Below are 16591 nucleotides of genomic sequence, written 5' to 3' on the forward strand. Positions count from 1 at the left end.
TTCTCTGAGCCCCAGTGTCCTTATCCTTAAAGCAAAGATATCCTTATCCTTAAAGCAAGGATAATAATATTATCTATCTTAAATTTTATAAACACTTAGTTCAGCCTTTGGCCTATGGTGGCAAATTTAATAAATGTTGGTTACTATTATTAAGGCAAATGGCTTATTTTCCCCCAGCTTTTAAACAGGCTTTATCTATCAACCTCTGGCCTCTTCCTGGGTACTTTCTACCTTTTGATTTCGACTTCCCCTTATCAATCTTGTCACTCTAGTTGCTATCGTCATGCTTTTTCCTATTACAGGACCTTTGGTCATTCTGTTCCTTCCATCTGGAATGTTCCTTTTCCTGTTTGCCTGGCTAATTCCTATTTGCTCTTTAAACTCCATAGGGCATGAACTCTCTCCAGTTTTTGTTTACCATCTTAAACTCAGTGGTTAATACTGCACCTGGAGTTCAGTGGACACTCATTAATGTTTGCTGCATGAGTAAACACGAGTCTGAGTCTATCATCTCACCTTATTCAGTGATTCTTCTGTACATTAATTCACATCCTAGCTATAGCCTTCTTTCTACTCACTGGTTCTAGATAATGCTCACTAAATATTCACTACACACAAGATTTGTTAGGTTCTGGGCTAGGGACTCCGAAAATAAATTTGAAAAATATGAATTTCCAGCTTTCAAGAAGCTACCTGCTCATGGAGGGACACAGGCATGCAAACAGAGAAACTATAATCCAGAATGATAAGTGGTATACTTGAGGCTTGTGTTTGAGACCATTGGTCACACTGGACTCATGAAAAACCAGAATATACACTTATCTAGGAAAGAAAAGGAAGGATTCATAGAGGAGGCAGTATCTCAATTGAGCCAAAAATAATCAGTAGCAATTTTCAAAATAGACAATTAGGGATAAAGCATTCGGCGGAAAGAATTTCAGGGTAAAAGTATGAAGGGCTTTTTTTTCCTTTGTTGGTCCTGACTTCTATAAACCCTTTCCTTTTTTATTACCATTTTGAGTAACAATTTGCATGTCCAATAACTACGAGACTGCTCAGTCTCCCATTTTCAATGTCTATACATGACATTTGTTATTTGTTGCTCTCAGTTTTTCCCTTTGCCCTGAATTTCCATCACACATAGTATTTCAGTGAGCTTAATTTGTCCTTCTTTGTCATATGTATACTGTTCTCCCTTGTTTGCGTGCCTAAGATGTGCATTCCTAATGATTCGTTCCATTCTAGCGCTAACTGTACTTAACACTGTACCGGGACCTTGGATTCAAAGTGCTCAACTAAACTGGGGGGAAGCCTGGCGTGCCGCAGTCCACGGGGTCACAAAGGATCGGACACGACCGAGCGCCTGAACAACCTCAATGAGTTGGTGGGAGGCCGGCAGTGAGTGCTGTGTTTACGTAAGCTCAAGAGAGCGGTGGAGTCTATTGAAAGAAGGTAAAGTCAGTGAACTTCAATAAAACTACCGGAAATAGGAGCATCCGAGGCGGAGTCCTGAAAAGGCAAGCAAGGCGACCTGGGTCTTACACGCATCGTTTTATGGGTCCATCTATTTTGCTGTCTGCGACTGATGGTTCCCAATCTGCTAGGAATCGACCTCAGCGACCCGTCTCCATCCTGAGGATTCCCAGGATCCGTGGCTTGCACGGCGCGAGGCCCCGCCCCCCGGCCGGAAGGAGCGGGGCGGGGCCTCCGGGCGGGGGATGGGGCCTCGCGCCGGGGGAGGGGGGAGCGAGGGGCTGGCGGTTTCCGGACCAAAAGCAAAAGGGCGGGCGCAGGGCTGCCTTCCGAGGCTCTCCTCGCTTGCGATTCGTCCACTTGGCTGAATCGGGAGTCGCGACCTCTGGCACAGGTGGGTCCCGCCCCATGGAGCGGGGAAGGGGTGTTCTGGGTGGGTTCGATGAGTGGCGTGGCCGAGGCGCTGGCTTGCAGGCTTGGGGAAGTGAGAGAGTGGCCACCCCCACCCTGGCTGCTTGGGCCCCGGGGCGGTGGTACTTACCTTCACCCTGGCACAGGAGAAGGCCATTCGTGCCTTGCCGCAGGGCTTCCGTCACACGGTGGGTGGCACTTGCGCCACCCGGAGCCCGGAGATCAGCGCGTGGTTTGCTGGGCCCAGTGCTTGGGAACAGCTTGCAGAGCCGCAGCAGCCTCGCTTTGGGACTGTTGCCCAGAGGACATAGTCTCAAACTCGAGCAGACTTCCCCGCCCTGGGTCTGTCCTTGACTGGGGCCAGCTTTCAGCGAGTCCCTCCCATCTCTATGCTTCGCCTGGCTGGGCAGTGCAGTGGAAGCTGCAATTCAGTTGTCTGCAGGACCTTGCAGCACCGACTCTTTCTTGCTAATGTTTTCTGCCTAGATGGTACACTTTCTCGGCCCCTCCGGAGCAGGAAACCTAGCAAGAAGCAGGGCAGGGCATTGGGGAAGTTAGGCCAAGAGATCTTTCTCTGTTATGAAAACAATTCTGCAAAGGCCAAGGAGGCTTGCTTACTTTACCGCTTGCTGGGAAAACTGGAAACATTAATTCAATGCCTTGGTTGAATGTTAACTCTAAAGAATGCCCTTCTGAATGCTTTACCATTAAAGAGTTTAACCAGATGATAAATCATTGTCCAAAACCTTATGGGTTGAATGAGCATTGTACACTGTCTGGCAAAAAGTCTAACCGGAAAGATTTGGGTGACTTAACTGTGTACTCAAACTCTGTAAGACAGACCTGAGCTCTCATAAGGAGGAATGCTTTCATATGCAATTCCCGTAGAATTGTCTTTTAGGGTTGCCTCTTAGCTTGGTATTTTCAGGAAACACTGTATTAAAAATTACACTTGATTTTGCATTAACTATAAGGGCAAAGAATTAGAAACACTATAGAGGGACATGATGCTATCTCTCTAATTCCTTCTCATTAAGGAACTGGTGACAATGATAATGGCAACCCTATATTATGCAAAACACTGTAATCTTCACAACCACAAGAGGTTAGGGTATTTATATGATACTTAAAGATATTATACTTTATCTCATAACCAGTATGATGAAGGGAATGTTCAAACGGTGGGTTGAGTCTGTGGGCGTCTTTTGCATGTCCCCCTGTTTCTGAGAAGAATGGTGGACTGGGAGGGATCAGTTCCTGGTTTTAGTATCTGTATGAGGAACCACAAGCAGCTCTGTATCTCTGCTTGTCAACCCTGGAAACAGCAGTAAAATATCCAAACTGATCACTCACTCTCTGCAGTGTTTCTGGCAGCTGTGTTTTCTGCCTGCCAGGATGAGGTGGGGTGGGGTGGATGCAGGCCCTGGGTGAATACACCCCTTCTGTTGGGAAGAGGCTCTTTCTGCTTGGAGCCAAAGTGAACACCGATCCACCAGTTGGGCACCATTGCGACCCTCTCTCTACAACACCACATGTCCCCCATGGTCATATGGGCTGTACATGCACCTGTCATTGCCCATATGTAAAGAATTTGCAGGACAACTTACAGGCTTTGGGCAAAATCTGGTCTCTGCCACACCTACAGGGTTTAAACAAGGAGTGGCCACCAGTATGAATGCGAGTGTCCTTTAGGATGGGGGACCTGATGACCTCCCAAGTGATCAATAGGATGAGAGGGAACTTCTGCTAGACATCTGCTGAGCCAACCTCGTGGGTGAGCTGTTTGGCAGTGGGTGACTGGCTGTTTGGCAGGACCCCATGGAGGCTTTGGCCATATTTTTACTCTGTTCATTCACACTGTCACTCTGAAGACAATCAATGACTACTTCTTCTGTGCCAAGATGCTGATACGCTCTGAGATGAGCAGCGCAGGAGGACAGTAAGTTTGAGAGGACGACAGGAATTCAACTTGAAGCATGCTAAGTCCGATGCATCTTCACTCTTCCTCATTCCTAGTATCTGATCAGTGCAAATTCTTGCCACTTCTGCATCCTGAATATTTTTTTGTAAACCCACTCACTTCTCTTTCCTCCCCTGTTAATCAGAATTTCAACCCAGTGACACCCTTTCTTTTTCTGTTAATTACAAAACTGTATTAAGGGACCCAAATCCTTGCTTGACCCTCAGTCCTCATGGGAAAATCTCCACTCCTACCATAACCACAGCAACAGCAGGAACATCAACAACATACAGCAGCTCAATGAGGTGCGTGTGACCCCTAATGAATAATCAGACACACGAACTTTCTGTTTTTCTCTCCTTCCCAAAGTGTTTTTACAATTTTGTATTGAGATATAATTTACACACCATAAATTTGACTCCTTTTGCGTGTACCTTCAAGGATTTTTAGTAAATTTATTGAGTGGTGCAACCATCACTGCATCCAACATTAGCTATTTCTATCACCTCAATAGCATGTCTCTCTTGCCCATGTGCACTTAGTCCCCATTACCATCCCAACCCCCTTAACAACCACTAACCCACATAATTTTACATTGTTTACATTCACATGCACCACCAGCACCATATAAAAGTTCTAATTTCTCTACATCCTCACCAATATTTTGTCATTTTTCCTCTTACAAAATGTATAACTGCCCTTGTGGATGTAAAGTAATATTTTAGTTTTAATGTGCATTTCCCGAATGTAAAGATATTGAACATCCTTTCATCTGTCTTGTCCATTTGTAAATGTTCTTTGAAGAAATGTCTATTTAATATTTTGCCCATTTTTTCAATTAGGTTATTTCCCTTCCTATTACTGAGATGTAAGATTTTTTTTTAAATATATTTAGGATACAACTGCTTTATCAGGTATATCATTTGAAAATATTTTTTTTTTCTAATCTGTTTCTTGTCTTTTCATTGTTTAAATATTTTTTAGTTTTTTCATTTTTTAATGATACCTTTTGAAAAGCAAAGGTTTTGAGTTCTGGTTAAGCTCAAGTTATCATTTTTCTTTTGCAAATTGTGCTTTTTGGTGTTGTATCTAAGAACTCTTTGCTTAATCCAAGGTCATCAAGATTTTCTCCTGTATGTTCTTCTGAAAGTTTTATAGTTTAATCTTACATTTATTTCTAATCCATTTTGACTTCTTTTGTGTGTGTGGTGTGACGTAGGTGGTCTAAAGCCATCTATTTTTAACGTGCAGTATGACCTACAACACCATATTACTTCCAGGTGTGTAATATAGTGATTTGATATTTCTATACATTATGAAATTATCACCATGATGAAGTCTAGTTACTACCTATCACCATACAAAGATGCTATAATGTTATTGGCTATATTCCCTATGTATACATTATGCCCACACAGCTAATTTATTTTGTATCCAGAAGTTTGTACCTCTTAAGATCCCTTATCTGTTTCTCTCATTCCCCATTACTTCCCTCTTCTCCGGCAATGGCCAGTTTGTTCTTTGTATCTATGAGCCTGTTTCTGTTTTATTTATTCATTTGTTTTGCCTTTTAGATCTGACACATACCTGAAATCATATGGTATTTCTCTTTCTCTCTTTGACTTATCTCATTCAGCACACTACTCTCTTGGCCCATCAGTGTTATTGAAGATGGTAAGATTTCATCCTTCTTTATGGCTGAGTAATATGCCATTGTATATACATATCACATCTTCTTTGTCCATTCCTCCATCAGTGAACACTTAGGTTGTTTCCATCTTTTGGATATTGTAAGTAATGCTGAATTTGGGGGCATTTGGAGAGAGGACCTTCAGTGTCCACTTTTCAGGCAACTGGCCCCTGGGAAAGTCTTGCTGGACACCGTGCAGGTGCAGAGCAGGACTCCCATTCCTTACCCCACTGGGGCCCTGGGGAGATGTGCCAGGCCCTTGGGTACCCATTCATCTTCTGATGTGGGGGCCATGGTGGGCGGTGGTCATCTCTGTGAGTGGACAGGGTAGCGTTCTGGGCTGGTGATGGATGAAGACATCTGTCCTGCTCAGGGGGGCATGGTGAGTCCCCTGGACCAAAGAGCGCCATCCCATGCCATCTGCTGTGGCAGCCACTGGCAATTGTGATTCAGACTTGAACCCAAGGGAGACAGTTGGTTCCCCCATCGCACCAGCCACGTCTTAGGAACCACCACTGCAGAGATGCCAGCTACCTCACTGGGCAGCTCGGAGAGGCCACCTTGCCTCCAGGGCAGGAAGTTCCATGAGCCAGTGCTGCTCCAGATCCTTGCACACACATGTGCAAGCACAGCCAGCCCCAGAGGAAAACCTGTGCCACCCCAGTCCAGTTCTCCAGGCCAGGCTGTGTTCTCATGCAAATATGCCAGAGGCCTGAGCTCTGAGCCCTGTCATCTCCTTGCAACCCCAGGGCAGGCAGGAGAGAATGGTGCCCCTTACCCATCTGAGTGGGTGAGCTGGCTGTGAGCAATCCAGGAGGACTTCTGGTGTGGGCGCTGGCAGCAGGGTTGGAGTGGGGAACCCTTTGAATCCAGTAGAGTGACCATCTCTGGCCCCACCACTGGATGCCCAACACCTGAGAAGGCCTCAGTGTGCCAGGAAACCATGGAGCTTTCCCCCGAGGCCTGCTTGCTTTGGTTCTCTTGACCTTCCTCTTGCATTCTCTAGAACTTTCTGGCCCAGCTGAGCAAACAGGAGGTTCTTCATTTGGCCCTGGGCTCCTAGGGAAAACTCATTCCAGTTCCCTTTGCCCTGACCACACACCCATCCATCTGATCCCTCCAACCTGTAGTCACAGGTCTATTGTCTTTGGGGTTTGATGATGGGTTTCTTTTTGGACTGTGCAGCTGGTGGGATCTGTTGCCAGTGCCTGTGTGCTCAATTGGTAAGTTGTGTCCATCTCTTTGTGACCCCATGGACTGCAGCCCACCAAGCTCCTCTGTCCATGGATTGTCCAGGCAAGAATACTGGAATGGGTTGCCATTTCCTTCTCCAGGGGATCTTCCCCAGCCAGGGATCGAACCCTATCTTGCATCTCCTGCATTGGTATGCGGATTCTTTACTACCTCACCACCTGGGAGATCTGCCTTAGTTCTCCCTGACCACGGATCAGACCCATGCCTCCTGCAATGAGAGTGCAGAGTCTTAAGCACTGACCACCAGGTGAGATCTCAGGATTTGTATTTTCTAGAGGGGACATGGTGATATATTTTAGGGGGCAGGTCTTTGCCCACTTAGGGGTCGTGGCTGGCAGGCATGTGATCCTCAAGGAGGGTGGGGAAGGAATGGTCTTGGTTACAGACTCAGCAGATGCTGAACAGGTGGGAAGGGAAGGCTTGGGGGGGGGTCCCAGGGCTACCCAGGGAGCTATAAGCAGCATCAGTGTCTGGCGGTCTTATTCCCCCAAGGCCCAGGGGTCCTCCCTTTGCAGAAGCGTGGGGCCCGACTGCCAAGGTGGGCGGCCAACCTGTTGAGCCGCATGGTTGAACTGACACTCGCTGAGGCTTCCTCTCCCGAGCCTGGACTCGGGAACAACTGGCTGTGATCATACTCTGCTGCTCGGGAAGGGACGTGTGTTTCTTCTGATGGAGGAGGGCCCATTGTTACAGAGGAGTAGTCCAGGCTGGGGGCATGCTTGGGGAGCTTTCACTCCTTCCCCAGACCTTTTGCAGACACAGAGTGCTAATGAGAGGGTGCCGGGGTCCTCCCCCACCAGACTCCGAAGCTGTCACCCAGCAGTCGGCCCGCCAGCCTTTAGAGCTGTGTTGTAACGTGCTTGAGAATGGGGGAGGGGGGCGGGGAAGAACCCAACAACTCCCCTTCCTGTCCCCCGCAGTTTGGAATGTGAAGTTTTGCACTTAGCTGTGCCACCTGTTGGTTTAACACAAGTGGCTCAGAACCGCTCCCTTTGTCACTGAGCCCGCCTGGCCCTGGGGCAGATGCCTGCATAGGGTTGTTGGTGTTCAGAGTCTCCCAAGGCTGCTCCCTGGAGAACTTTGGGCTCAGCCAGCACATCATCTAGTCCCTACAGGTTTAAGGTGTTACTATATCCCATGCCAGGCCTCCCTGGTGGGCTGCTGGTGGTCCCCAGCTGCCTGACAGCCCCAAGAATCATGGATGTATTGGCTCATCCCCATGGTCAGCACAGGTGGTGCTAGCGGTAAAGAATCTGCCTCCAGTGTAGGTGATGTGAGATGTGGGTTCTATCTCTCAGCCGGGAAGATCCCCCTGGAGGAGGGCATGGCAACCCGCTCCAGTATTCTTGCCTGGAGAATCCCATGGACAGAGGAGCCTGGTGGGCTACAGTCCGTAGGGTTGCACAGAGTCAGACATGACTGAAGCGACTTAGCATGGAGTGTGAGCATCCCTACAGCAGTGGCAGGATGTGTGAGAACCAGAGAAGATGGAAGGGAGGATTTTAGGAAGCATAGCTCTAGCTTATGAATTAGATTCACATGGAAATGTTTTTTGAGGGTCACAACTAACGATCAGAATAATAATAATAATAAAAAATAATGCTTCATTGAAACACACAGGTGCATATGTGTTTTCAAGTTAGTGGTTTTGGTTTTGAAGGTACATGCCCAGGAGTGTGATTGCTGGATCATATGGTATCTCTATTTTTACTTTTTTGAGAAATCTTTATACTGTTTTCCACGGTGACTGTACCAATTTACATTCCCACCAACAGTGTAGGAGGGTTCCCTTTTCTCCACATCCTTGCCAATACTTGTTACTTGTTGGGTTTTTGATAATAGCCATTCTGACAGGTATGCAGTGGTATCTCATTGTGGTTTTGATTTGCATTTACCCTCTTCCACAGAGATTAGACCTACATCATAATGCAACAGCTCTCCTGGACTTCTCAGACTCTGTCTGCATTTTCTCTCACATGTTTCCCCAGATAAACCACTTGTACAATCTGTGCCTGTCATGGCACCTCCTTTTCAGAGGACCTGGACTAATGCAGTTGTCAACGTTACAGATTGGGATATTTCTCATAGAATATACATATCTGGCTCCTCTCAAATATGGCAACATTAAGAGTCTCTGGCAATAATTAGCTAGAGCTGAGTAGTGGCTAGGATTTTTGGACAGATCAAAGCATTCTTTGATTCACTCCTCTCACCACAGTTCCCTGTTGTCTCTTTTGCTTTACCTATTTATGTTTCTTACCTAGCCCTTGTGGGCATATAATTTTGAGACCCTGATGTAAAGGAGCATCCTCTTCATTCATGCAGTCCAATATATTCTTGCACTAGTTAAGCCCAGACACAGATACGTATGACAGATACAATTTCAGCTTAGAGCTTTTGCTTTGGCCTCCTTTACGCCAGAACAATATCATCATGAACTATTCCTTTTTGTTCAAATGTCATTTTTCTCAATAAAGTCTACCCTGATCACCATGTTTAAAAGTCCTACTTCCTTCAGTGTACCCCTTTATCCTGCTGCATAGCTCTGACTGCCTTCTAATATTTATTGATTATGTTTATCTTTGTCCTTCCACTAGAAGATAAACTCCATGCAAGCAAGCATTTTTGTCAGTTTTGTTCCCTGATAAATCCCAAGTGCCTAAAATAGTTTCTGGCACAAAGTTGACCCCCAATAAATATGTGTTCAATGAATTGAGCATAATAGTGAGAGGGAGAAATGCAGCAGGCAGAGGAAACCATGTATGTGAAGACAGTGAGGCACGGGGCAAGATAGATGGGCCCAGGAGATGCGTCAGTAGTTTGGTCTGCCCTCCAGGAGCTCTCAGCGAATGGAAGAGAAAAGTAATTTAGCAGGTAATTATTGGATGTGTTGTAAGCTCATAAGGGTATGCACAAAGCGCTGTGAGAACCCTGAGTAGGCAGCTCCTAACTCTTCCTAGGGGGGTTAGGAAGATTTTACAAAGGTGACATTTGAGCTAGGTCTCAGGCAGGAGAGTGATATGCTGAAAGTGTTTTAAGAAAATTAATCTGGCACTAGTATGGAAGGTGGATTGGAATATGGATAGAATGGAAGCAAGGAAACCATCTAGTCTATGGCAGTAGTCCAGGTATGAGCTGATGAAGGCATCTATAGGAATGGAAAGAGAAAAACAAATCTGAGAGACATTTGAAAGGAAAAATTGACAGGGGCTAAATGGACTCTTGGCTTTAAGCCTTTTAGGAGGGAATGTGTCTTCCTTAGCAATAACCGTGGAAAGGTTCAGATTGACCTATTATATAATTGCTTACTCTTGACTAGAATTTCTAGCAATTGCTGTTCTCCAAAAGTTTCTCTTAGGATGATTGATACTTGTTGGACCTTAATTTACATTAAGATGGCGTTAGACTCTAAAGATTGGGAAGCTCTCAGAAACATCATTTTGACCATGAAACAGCAAATTATCCTATTAAAGGAGAAATGAGGGAAGACACGGGTTGCAGGGGAAGTTTTTCAATGACCTCATAGGCGCTGTTTTTTTTTGAAAGAATAATGTATAAAACATCAAAAAGAAGGATGAATATAGCAGATGGCATGTGCCTAAAGGATTAGTATTTTGAAGGATTAAGGCACAAAATTACCTTGGGCTTGTATAAACACGTATTTGCAAAGACAGAACAATGTTAACTACGTTCTCAGAAGGAAAAAGTACATGTGTCCTGGGATGGATAAGTTACAACTTGATATTGTTTAACAATTCCCAATGATCAAAAGAATTAATAAGAATAAGGAAAGGCACTTTAACAGTTAATTTTTTATAAGTATATTACCACTTCTAACAAAGAAGGAGGAAGTTTCAATCTACTAATCAATGAGCTAAATATGTCCTTGGTTAGCTTCTAGAACAGATTTTCAAGTAAATGAATACCAAGAAAATTGCAAAGTTATCAACAAAGACATTCCACACAGATCTAATTTTATTAGAGGTGTTTATGGAAATGTGACAGCTATAACATGTACATTGAATGAATGCAATTTCAGCAAGATTTTACCAAGTCTTTTATGATACCCTTGGGAACAAGAATTATCAATCCATATTGGTGGGTTATATAATTAATACAATTATGTATTAATAACCATACTCAAAGAGTGCTGATCACAGACCATAAGCAATGGAAGAGTTTAAGATGGCCTATTGCAAACCGTACCTTTGGTTTGATCTCATCAACACTTCCATTACTTAAGTGAAGATTTAGAGCAGACACCTTACCAGATTTAAAGATGCTATGAACCTCGAAGAAAATTAATTCAATCCAATGTCCACAAATGTTTATGAAATCCTCCTAAGTACTAGGAACCATGCTAGATGTTAGGGTACAAACATGAATGACCCATAGGCCTCCTGTTGAGATGTATCCAGGTCTTACTGGTAGGAAAGCATAAAAACATATAATTTCTTTTTTTAATTTTTGCAATCATCAGAATTTAATTTTAGAGCATTTACCTCCCTACAAAAAGAAACTGCACACATATTAGCTGTCATTCCCCAATTCCTCCCTCCCCGCTGCTCCAGCTGTAAACAAGCACTAATCTACCTTTTATCTCTTTGGATTTGCCTTTTCTGGACGTTTCATATAAATGGGATCATATAGCATATGGCTTTTTGTGTCTGACTTCTTTTTGTTTATATCAGAGTATAGCCAATTAACAATGTCATAATAGAAAGGCATACAACTTCAACAAAATGTATTGAGAAGGAAGACAGAGGCGTAAACAGGTTGTTATGAGAGAACTAAAGAAAGCTGCTAGTTCATTCTGAGAATTTAGGGCAGAACACTTAGATGAGATGATATCTCCACTGATGCTTGAAAGATGAATAGAAGAGAGTAGGAAGGGCTTCCACTTTAGAGGAACAAATAGCATGAACAAGAGTTTCTCAAAATTTAGAAAGTATAGTGAGTCTGGGAAATTATGAACAAAGAAGTACAAGGAAGTAAATAATAGGAAGTCAGGCTGAGAGGTGGCTTAGGATCAGGTAATTGGAGGCATTACCTAATATGATAATTAAATTGGATTTTTCCCTGAAGACCCTGTGCTTAGTCGCTCAGTCATGTCTGACTCTTTGTGACCCCCATGGACTGCAGCCTGCCAGGACTCCTCTGTCCATGGGATTTTCCAGGCAGGGATACCGATGTGGGTTGGCATGCCCTCCTCCAGGGGTGAAGACCCTAACCTATTTCAGAAACCTCCCTCATTCATCAGCAAATTATCTTATGTCTCTAGCTATGGACTTGGTATATGTGATTGGTTTCATCCCCCATCAGCATGAAATTCAGTTCCTTTATCAACTTATACCACATAGTAACATGTACACATCCACTCAAAGCAAGCATTTTTGCAAGGAGTTATTGAGAAGGTTCACATCAAGCTCCATATAGCTTCTCTGAAGTGGCATGACCTCCTTTTTTCCCACAGAATGAATTCCTTTTAAGATCATATGCAAATGGTGTTATTTTATTAATATTTATGAAAGCATCACACTCAGGGTGTCAGCAACTCCGAGAAAGGTACTTTTGCCAATAGATATAGTTTATCCCTAATAACAATAGTGATGAGGGTGATTAGAATGACAGTAGCTGACATATATAGTTCTTACTATGTGACAACATAGTTCTGAGTACACTAAACCCATGAGAAAAGTATTATTGTTATACTCATTTTACAGAACAGAAAACAGAGTAACTGAGAGTTTAAGAAACTCCCACAATTACACATAATCAGTGGAAAAGAAAGTTTCAAGGCTTCAAGATAAGGATGATCAATAGTGTCACAGTGATGAGTCCTAGAAGGACAAGATCTAAAAGGCAACCTTTATATGTGGTTGGAAGGTTAAAATTAGTGATCTTCTAAAGAACCACTTCAGTTAGATAGTGGGATGGAAGCAAGATTACAGTGCATAATACGAGTGGCTGGTAAGAAAATAGAAGTAACAGTTATTGACCACTTATGGTTAGCTTTTCAGAATTTCTCCTTTAATGCTCTGTGGTTGAGATAAGATCAATTATTTTACATAGTTACATATGTAGTGTTATTCCTATAGCCTTATAAACATTGTTTTATATTGTTACTAACACTCTCGTTGTTGAATTTTCTAGGATGTGGTGTCACAGGTTGTCCCACCTACAAAGCAGGCTCCGGGACCTGCTGAGGGGACAGGTCACACATTGGGCCCTTCAACAGTCCAACTTCAAAAGCTTATTTCCACTAGCCATCTATTGGCACCATACAGCCTCCAAGTCCCTGAATTGTGTTTGGCAGCAACATGAAGATCACTTTGGTAAGACTTGTAGAGACAGACTTGTAGAGACAGATTCTTTATTTTTAATTGTGATAAAAAAAAGTAACATAAAATGTATCATCTTAACCATTTTAAGTGTAAACTTCAGTTAGTGTAAAGTATATTTACATTGTTGTGCAATGACACATGCTTTTCATGTGGACTGAAAATACTTTCTGTGGAGTTGTGACAACTTCTACCCATGTATTTCCAGGATTGTTTTACAGGTTGTGAGAAAGACAGAAATAATATGGGGTAATAGTAAGATCTCATCCCAGCTAGGGGAAGGGAGGTCTGCCATGGTCCACCGCACTTTGTCTCCCCGGGTCATCTAAGGAAAAAGGAAAGAAAAAATCAAACCCCCAGTATACAGGGGAGGGAGCTTCCCTGGTGGCTCAGTGGTAAAGAATCTGCCTGCCAATGCAGGAGACATGGGTTCGATCCCTGGGTTGGGAAGATCCCCTGGAGGAGGAAATGGCAACCCACTCCAGTATTCTTGCCTTGGAAATCCCATGGACAGAGGAGCCTGGCAGGTGTCTCAGAGAGGTGGACACATTTGAGCGACTGAGCTTGAGCCTACTATACAGGGAAGAGAAATTCAAAGACATAGACTGGAAATTCTACAGTCAGGGAAGGTATTAGGTGGCAGAGGGGCCAAAAGCTTTACTCCTGTGTTTTAGTTTCCTGGCACTGCTATGATAAATTTACCATAAACTAGTCAGCAGAGAATAGCAGAAATTTATTCTTTCACAATTCTAGCAGTAAAAAATCTGAAATGAAGTTGTTGGCAGGGCCATGTCCTCTCTGAAGGCTCTAGGAGAAATTCTTCTTTCCCTCTCCTTGGTGTTCTTTGGCTTTGTAGCAACATCACTCCACTCTTTGCCTCCATCATTACATACCCTTCTTTACTGGGTCTCTTCTGTGTGTTCCAATTTCTCTCTCCTTATAAGGGCATCTTCGGTGGATTGAAGGCCCACCCCAATCCAGTATGACCTCATCCTGTCTTGATTATCTTCAAAGATGCTATTTCCAAATGAGGTCTCATTCACAGGTATTAGAGGTGAGAACTTCAACATATCTTTTGGGGGAATACAGTTCAACACGCAATACCCTGGGAAGGGCCAAAAACACTGTGAGGACCATACTCCCAAGACACAGACTCACGATGCACTCCAAAGACTTAGACTTAATCCCAAGATCAGAGAATTCCCTTTCCTCCCCTGACTCCAGCAAGCTAATAAGTCTTCATTAAAATAGCAGTGGATGACAGCTACAAAGACTGTCTCAGAGGTGAAGCACCAAGAAAAGGGACAAGGCCAAGAGGAGAGGTAAAAACAAGTTCACGAAAGGGATTTAAAGCCTCTAGTACCCATAGACAGAGCAAGCATCAGACACAGCACAACTCTTGGCCAGATTGATATAGTCACCATAAAGTCCTATTTACTTCAGTATCTTCTGCTCTATACAATATATCTGGCTGTCAACAACAAGCACAAAATTACAAAACATACATGCTAAAAGGCAAGAAATAACACAAGTTGAAGAGAAAAAGCACCATCAGAACTAGACTCACATGTGACATATGTATTGAAATTTTCAGTCAGGAAATTTAAAATAACTGTGGTTAATATTTTAAGGATTCTAAATGGAAGAGGTAGACAAAATGGAAGACCAGATGGATAGTGTCAGCAGAGTGATAGAAAAATACAAGAAAGAATCAAAAGGAAATCAAAAGCATAGTAACAGGAATGAAGAATGACTTTGTGGGGCTTATCAGACACACCCAAGAATAGTCAGTGAATGTAAAAATAGGTCAATAGAAATTACCTACACTGAAATGCACAGAGAAAATGATAGTGGAAACAAAAAAAAACCATAACAGTATTCAGGAAATGTGGAATGATATCAAAAGTTATATAATATATATGAATGGAATACTAAAAGGAGAAGAAAGAAAGAACTAAGCGGAAGAAATATTTGAGGAAATAATTTCTGAAAGCTTTCCAAACTGCATGACAAACATCAAACCACATATTCAAGCAGCTTAGAGAAACTTAGGATACATTTTAAAAAACAATGCACACACAAACACAACCCCACACTTAGGCAAAAGAGCAAAAACAAAGAGCAAATATTGAAGGCAGTCAGAGGGGAGAAAAACACTTTATCTTCAGAGGAAGACAGATAAGAATTACAGTAAAGTTCTCATGAGAATCTATACAAGAAGGAACACAACGGAATGACAATTTTAATACATTAAAGGGGAAAAAAACTGCCACCTATGATTCTATATCCAGCAATCCTTCAAAAGTGATAGAGAAATAGACTTTCTCATCTAACTTCTCAAAATATTGTAAAAGAATTTATTCTGGCAGAAGAAAAATTATATAGGTAACAAATGTGGATCTACATAAAAATAAAGAGTGTTAGAAAGGAATGAAGATAAAAAACAAACTTTTCTCCTTCTGAATTATGTGAAAATTTAACTATTTGAATAGTAATAGCAATGTGTTTGGTGTTCATAGCACATACAAAAGTGAAATAAGTGACAATAATATGACAGGATAGGAGGGAGAAATTAGGAATATTCTATTTATAATACCAAGTTCTGATTGGATGATGAGGAATCAGAACTCTTTTTCATAGCTAGTGGTATGCAAAATACTATACAACTCTGAGTGACACTAGATTTATCTAAAGGTGGGCTTAGATTATTTAAAATGTACATTGTAAACATTTGGAAAAATAATTTTAAAATGTTTTTTTAAATAGTGTGAATAATAAGTCAAGAAATGAGATAAAATGGAATCATAAAAAATATCCAATGAAAATCAGAAAGGCAGAGAAAGAAGAAAAAAGAAAGGAAGTAAGGAATAAATACAACTATAGAAAACAGCAAGAAGGTAGATTTAAAGTCAACTACATTGGTAATCTCTTCAAATATAAATTGTCTGATCACACCAGTCGAAATACAAAAATTGTCAAAATGAATAAAAAAATATTCACCTATATGTTGTCTACAAGAAACATGTTTTAAATGTAAAGACTCAGGATAAAAGTTAAGGGATGAGGTGGGGACGGAGGATATATGGATCTCTCTGAAACTTTGTCTCAGTTTTGCTGTGAACCTAAAACTACTCTAAAAAATATAGTCTACTTAAATGTTTTTCTTTAACTTGAGTTGTTGTTGCTGTTCAGTTGCTAAATTGTGTCCGACTCTTTGCAACCCCATGAACTACAGCACACCAGGCTTCCCTGTCCTTCACCATCACCATCTCCTGGAGCTTGCTCAAACTCTCGTCCATTGAGTCGATGATGCCATCCAACCATCTTGTCCTCTGTCATTGTCTTCTCCTCCCACCTTCAATCTTTCCCAGCATCAGGGTCTTTTCCAGTGAGTCAGCTCTTCCCATCAGGTGGCCAAAGTATTGGAGCTTCAGCTTCAGTATCAGTCCTTCCAATGAATAT

The 16591-nt window shown here is 42.6% G+C and overlaps 1 protein-coding gene and 1 long non-coding RNA gene across 4 annotated transcripts in view; one reads left to right on the plus strand and one right to left on the minus strand.

The window, feature by feature from the left end:
* Positions 1-2422, minus strand: part of LOC139033550 (uncharacterized) — a 51607-nt gene extending 49185 nt beyond the window's left edge. Inside the window, exon 1 of one of the 2 annotated variants that reach the window (XR_011486100.1) lies at positions 2015-2422. This is a non-coding gene — a long non-coding RNA (uncharacterized lncRNA). The remainder of the gene's footprint in view (positions 1-2014) is intronic. The other variant, XR_011486101.1, reaches the window with a different exon arrangement.
* Positions 1735-16591, plus strand: part of TMLHE (trimethyllysine hydroxylase, epsilon) — a 58236-nt gene continuing 43379 nt past the window's right edge. For both annotated transcript variants that reach the window (XM_020912584.2, XM_020912585.2), the window contains exons 1-2: positions 1735-1867; positions 12942-13123. In XM_020912584.2, coding sequence (XP_020768243.2) covers positions 12943-13123 — 181 coding nt within the window. In that variant the 5' untranslated portion in view covers positions 1735-1867; position 12942. The remainder of the gene's footprint in view (positions 1868-12941; positions 13124-16591) is intronic.

Source organism: Odocoileus virginianus, unplaced genomic scaffold, assembly GCF_023699985.2.
Source record: "Odocoileus virginianus isolate 20LAN1187 ecotype Illinois unplaced genomic scaffold, Ovbor_1.2 Unplaced_Scaffold_16, whole genome shotgun sequence".
Taxonomy (NCBI): Eukaryota; Metazoa; Chordata; class Mammalia; order Artiodactyla; family Cervidae; genus Odocoileus; species Odocoileus virginianus.